Source organism: Rhagoletis pomonella, unplaced genomic scaffold (genome assembly GCF_013731165.1).
Source record: "Rhagoletis pomonella isolate Grant_MI unplaced genomic scaffold, Rhpom_1.0 Rhpom_scaffold_00013, whole genome shotgun sequence".
Classification (NCBI taxonomy): Eukaryota; Metazoa; Arthropoda; class Insecta; order Diptera; family Tephritidae; genus Rhagoletis; species Rhagoletis pomonella.
The window spans coordinates 1792407-1798604 of NW_023458567.1; the positions used below are offsets into that span (position 1 = coordinate 1792407).

Below are 6198 nucleotides of genomic sequence, written 5' to 3' on the forward strand. Positions count from 1 at the left end.
ATTTTTCATTAATTGTTACTAAATGTAAAATATTTCAGGTACAATAGGTATCTAATAATGCAGTTAAAAATAAAATAAATACTTTGACTGAGTATTGAGTAAATTTAAGTAAAAATAAAAGTTTTCATTAAATCAAATTCATTAGCTTTACATTTCAGTGTTTTTTTTTTAATTTTATAAAAGTAATAGAGTCAAACCACGTGAAGTGGGCACAAAAATTTCCATCAAATACCGATTTTAATAGTAAATACATTATTGGATAGGGGCTTCGTCACTTACTAAACGCTATAATTGTTCTTTTCATATCCCGCTTTCTGTTTGTTTTATTAACAATTGAAATTTATTGCAAGATATAATTATAAAATCATTTTCCCATAAGCCATTTTAGATAATTGTATGAAATTTGTGTACTTATAGAAATATTATTATGTTGTCTATCAGCTGTTTATTTACTGAATAATTGTTAAAACAATAATATTTGGCAATAGTTTTAGATTACGCTGAAAACATTTACCTTTAATAATCTGTAAAAAAATGTATTCGTCAACTCCGTTCCAAAGATATCGACTTTTTTGTGCACAGACAAAGGCTCAGTTATGCATACTTTGCACTGACTTTAGTTTTAATCATTTACAGCGTGCAGAACGCGAAACAATTTCAATTGTTTATTAAAAAGCATTGCGAAATATTATTGTTTAAACAATTATACAGTAAATAAAAGGATGATAGAAAGCATAAAAATTTTTCTATAAGTACACCAAATTTCATGCAATTATCTACAGCAGTTTATGAGAAAATGATTTTACAATGGTATCTTGCAATAAATTTCAATTGTTAATAAAACAAACAAAAAGTGGAATATGAAAGGAACATCTATAGCGTTTAGTACGTGACGGACCCCATATCCAAAAATGTATTTACTATTAAAATCGGTATTTGATGGCAATTTTGGGCCCACTTCACGTGGTTTGACTGAAGAGGTAAAATTAAAAACTCAAAATTTTGATAAAAAAAAATTAAAAAAAAAAATTCATGTACATAGTTATAAATGAATACTAATTATTGACTAGTTTGGCTAGTTGATTGTGCAGCTTTGTCCGAGCTTCTTTTTTGAAACTCTCGCTTCTTGTGCAGCTGCATTGCCTTCCTAAGTTGCACCTCAGGCTCATCACAACTTGTAATGCTTGTTATTGATTCTACAAAGAAAGAATAATAAATTGAAGATAAAATTTTAATCCAAATTGTTAAAAATAACAAATTAATATTAACAATTAACACTTAATTAAAAAAATAATATTATGTTATTTACCCAACAAGGCTGAATAAAACTTAGAGAACTCCTTCAGACCTTTCTTGCCGTGTGTCCCGTCTATGTTATAAGTCATTATGATTTCGGTTGTCAACAGATATCTTAAGTTTTTCATCACCGAATGGTTTAATACTGTCCTCATAGTGGTAATCTGGCAAATATATTAATAATTATCAAGTCTACCATTATATTTACAAAGTTATTACTTACAAACAAATGAGTGTTTTCTGGAAAAATTTTGGATTCTATTGTATTCAGGTCCTCAGTGGTTTTTATCGGAAAGTATTGCTTTACTGAAGTAAGCACGTTATCTTGCCGAACTAACTTCTCCAATATAATTTTTTGTTGAGCAAGAGCAGACATCACAGCATCATTTTGAATAGATACGGTTGCTATAAAGACATAAAATAATAGTTTGAATAAATTGCTGTAAAATACAACATGAAAAGATTCTTACAATTAAATTCTTTTTTTAAATTTTCCACGGTTTCTGAAAAAAAAAAAAATATTATTTGGGAAACATTCTTTGTATACCCATAAATTAATTTACCTTGCAACGTTTTCAATCCCTCCACTAAGAATTTGCAACTCTCGCATGCTGGAACTGTTTTTTTATCTGCATAGAATAGTACATTTGTATATACATATTTGAATTTTATGTGTATATAAAAGTCATTAACATAAAACTTACACGGTGTTGCTACGTTTTCCGAATCTGTTAAAGCCATTCTCTTCATTTTCTTGGACATTGCGTATTGCGTTTTGACTTTTTTGAAAAGTTTTAAAAAAATGTGATCTATTTATATATATTAAAATGAAATATTTACATTTAAATTAATAGCAGCCATGCTGCAGTGGCATAAGTAGCATACTGTCATCATAAGGAAGACCCATTAATTTGCATTCTATATTTTCTATAGGATAATAAACTTCTGCACTATCTAATGAGGAATCAGCTGTACATATCCCCAATGTTAAAGAGTCAACCGGGTCACAAAAAAAACTTCTTAAATTAGTAAATTTTTTCCCTATAACAAATTTTTTGTCTTCAGAAAACCTTTGAATTGCTATGGGTTCATAAGGATTCATGAGACAATAGTTGTCAGGTTGTTTTGAACAAAATATGTAATCCCTAAAATAAAAACATAAACCTTTGCCTTTTAATGATTTAAAACTATTGGGTTTGTCTTTTTTGATCAAACTTTCTTCTGCTATTTTATTTACAAGTTGTTGGAGTATGTGAGTCGGTTTTTTGACATATTTTTTAAGAATCTGTAAATAATTTTCGAAATCGTACGCCGAAAAGCTTGAAAATAAACCTATTGATTTTATGCTTTCTGTTATGTGAAGTAAATTATGTACATTGTATGTCAAACTGGAATTTCCGAAAACTGTAGAAAAGTTTTGTACAAACAATAATATCATATTTTCAGCAATACCAAAATTGTTCATATATGATTTTGGACAAAATAGCATCCTACATGAGCAATGCAATAACAAAAATTCATAATAAAGGTCATCATGAACATTGTCTTTCAAAACAAGAACTCCTGTATAAAGAAGAAATTGACGAAACTCTGTTGCTTTCCAGTTTGGAATATCGTTGAATGTTCTGGGCTTTCTTACAAATTCTTTCGGGATATAAGGTTTCAATGATTCCAAAAGTTCTGACATTTTTGATTTCTTAATTTTTTCCACTTTCAAATTTACTTTATTTTGTAATATTCTTAATAAATATTTACGCATTACCCCCAAATCTATCAAATGCATGCTATCTAATGCTACTTGGCTTATCATTTTTAAATCAATGTTTTCAAATGGTGTCTTAGCATTTCGAAATTTAGGTAAGTGATGGCTGATATATTTTCTGTTTAAGAAATCGTCGTCACTCACAAGATCACCTGACTCAGAACTGTATACTAGAACGTTGTTTACTTTCTTTCCGATTTGCGTACATTTGCTGCAGCCGTGCGAAGATACATGACTAGGTGCGCCGCAAATAAAAGCTCTAGCGGGCGCATCGCAAACTAATGCTCTAATATGAACTCTTATTATTTTTCCGCCTAAGTCAAGACCATTATACCTTTCATTTCTTCAACAAAGGGACTCAAAAAATCAAAAACATCATCTGGTTTCTTTTTGCCTAAATAAATACCCACTGGAAAAACACAAACCTTTTTAAATTCTACTAATCTAACTAAAATTGGCCACAATTGAGTACGCGAACTTCTAAACAATGGCAAGCCATCAATGTTTATGTCAATAGAAATTTCGTCAACTTCTCTTAAAATATAATCTATTTTTGCTAACTGTTTTTGTAATCCAATATGGCAATAAAACCCAGGTGCAACAGTTTTAACAATTGCCTTTTCTCTTTTTTTGGCATAAAAGGTCTCTGCGCTTCGCTGAACATCCAAATTCTCGTCCCGCAAAATAGAAAGAAGCTTCTCGAATGATTTACGTGACGGTTGGTATTCAACATACCAATCTAAAATTTTATCCTTAAAAGAACGTGGCTGGTCACAATATGCAGATAAACTCGGTGATTCTAAATTTATATCTGAATCTATACCGGATTGCTCAGGATTCTGATATTCTGAACCAACCCGTGCGTCTGAATATGCGGAATTTTCTGCTGAAGAAATTGAGCAAGTTCCTGCTTCACTATTTGAATTAGGAACTGCACCCATTAAATTCTGACTATACAATTCCCTTTGTTTTTTCACAAGTCTTCTTAGATGTCTTTTGCTACTCATATTTACCAATACTTTAAGTCACAAATGTTCAATAATACTCAGAATTCACAAGATTAAATAAATCACAAATTTTTCACAACCTTTTCGCTCCAATTATTACGCATTAATTATTAGATATGTGAAAGCTAAGATGCGACGCAATCGAACACATTGAATAGAGCATTTCATCGAACAAATAATCGGAATCATTGTCATCAAAAATGCCTAATCTACGTTTTACTTGAGCGAGCGATATTCAGTTGCTTGAATGAACAAAGAGATGTCACTCTTGCATACTTTAATTTTTTTTGTAAGGCTTTTATCTATAATCACTGTAGCTCTTTGCTAGTTCATCATAGCAACAACCTCAGCTACATAAATAAAGCCAGTTTTGACTTAGTTTTTATTTTGATATATTTATAATATTTGGTAAAACAATTTCTCAAATGCTTTCAGAATTAGAATTATTACCGCTTACCAAACAAGGTAGAAAATAAGAAGGGACAACACGGTATAATTCTACGTTCTTTGCGCTTACTCAATACGTAATTTATTACAATTGCATTGATGCCAATATATACCCCCCATTAGTTTTATCGAAACGTCTGCATATTTGTAGCGTAAAAAATCGATAATTGGTAATCGCCCCATCAATGAAAAAAATTGACAGCTGGGAATTTGCTATTTGTTTTGTTTTGGTTTGGTTTTCTTTCTGCAGCTAAAAGCTTTGTAAGTATAAAAACTGCTTATCAATCAAATGTTTATTAATAAATTAACATTTTCAGATTAAAGCACTGCTGCGGAAACATTTGAAGGATGAGTTTCTAAATTTCTTAAAGGTACGGGTGACCTGAATGGACGGCTTTGTTTTTATAACATTACATATTTGTTATTGAGCTGCAATAGTTGCAACAGGGCACGTTGTGTTCTAAAAACATCCTTTTGAGTAAGTAAATAATATTTTGGCGTTGTAAATCAGTTAATTTTCAGTATCCTAATCCAGAATACCCCACACCCCAGTGTTATACAGCGTGTGAATCATCTGGAATTGAGAAAACGTCGGGACAGCTCAGCTCGGAAATTTGCAAGAAGTAACCTAATTCAAACCCAAATTATTAATAAGTTGGTGCACAGGAATAGTATTTTTTTTCTTTTAAATACATCGTAGACTCTTGTCTACAAGTGTATGTAAAAGTTTTTGATTCGGGTCACGCGTTTGGGCACAGCGATCCAAAATCGTTCTACAAATAATTTACCGTACCCAAATCATTTGCAAAATACTATCAAGCAACAGGAACAACAAACAGGATCACTGCATAAGTAGGATGTCTTATTTCAAATTATTGGATACATACATATGTATATGTAATTTGAATTGAATTTTAAAATACATTGTGCAGGCTCTTAGCAACAACACCAAGTGAAGCTCGTCGACTTACATAACAGAATAAAAATGCAAGATTCCAGTATAAGTTCAGCGCTTGCAAAATACCGATTTCCTGTTTCCTGGATAAAGAATTGTACGTGAAGAATGGTCAGTTAGTCGGCACAGTACAACAAGCAGTATTAAGATCGGCTCAATGTCTTACATAAATAACTACAGGGCTAATTTCATGTTCCCCAAAGATTCGAGATTACTTATTTGCATTGCATGTACAAAAACATTTACGTCTACAAGAAGATATGAAAATTGCTTTACACGGTATGTATTTGCAAGTTCTTTGAAAACGAAATAAACCTAACACAAAAGAATCTATCTCTATGGCAGATGGAAATTAAATTTCACGTTTCTAGTTCGTCTGTACGTGCATCTGCTTTGTGCATGTATGCCTTTCCATATGTAAAAAGTAGCATTTACAGATGCAAACGCATGTCGTGTAAAATCACTTTAACAAACATGAATATCATTGATTTTTTATAATTTTTTTCTGACGGTGTTATGCACTTTTTTTCGTATAAAATATTACTTTGTATGGAAGAAAACGCGTGATATTGGCACCAAAAAAATATCAAAAATTAACGCGATTTTTTAGCCACTTCAAACTTGCACTTTATCCAGAATGTAATAAACAATAAAACTGCATACCAAAAATTATTGTAGAAATTTAAATTAAAATGCTTGGAATTGGGATGAAAAGGAATATTTAATAATAT

The 6198-nt window shown here is 30.9% G+C and overlaps 2 protein-coding genes and 1 long non-coding RNA gene across 3 annotated transcripts in view; 2 read left to right on the forward strand and 1 right to left on the reverse strand.

Annotated features, from left to right (window-relative positions):
• The window catches only part of LOC118748453, a gene marked incomplete at both ends in the record, with an annotated part of 211032 nt that overhangs the window by 189421 nt on the left and 15413 nt on the right, over window positions 1–6198 (forward strand).
• LOC118748454 lies at window positions 128–2092 on the reverse strand. The gene is made up of 6 exons (XM_036482902.1): window positions 2001–2092; window positions 1860–1925; window positions 1767–1799; window positions 1520–1701; window positions 1310–1460; window positions 128–1196 (listed from the first exon to the last, which is right to left on the reverse strand). Exons 1-6 carry the CDS (start codon window positions 2056–2058, stop codon window positions 1060–1062), a joined length of 627 nt encoding a protein of 208 aa, XP_036338795.1. The 5' UTR covers window positions 2059–2092; the 3' UTR covers window positions 128–1059.
• On the forward strand, window positions 4628–5942 carry LOC118748455. Its single transcript, XR_004994052.1, has 4 exons — window positions 4628–4773; window positions 4830–4990; window positions 5048–5364; window positions 5445–5942. It is a non-coding gene; the product is annotated as an uncharacterized LOC118748455 (long non-coding RNA).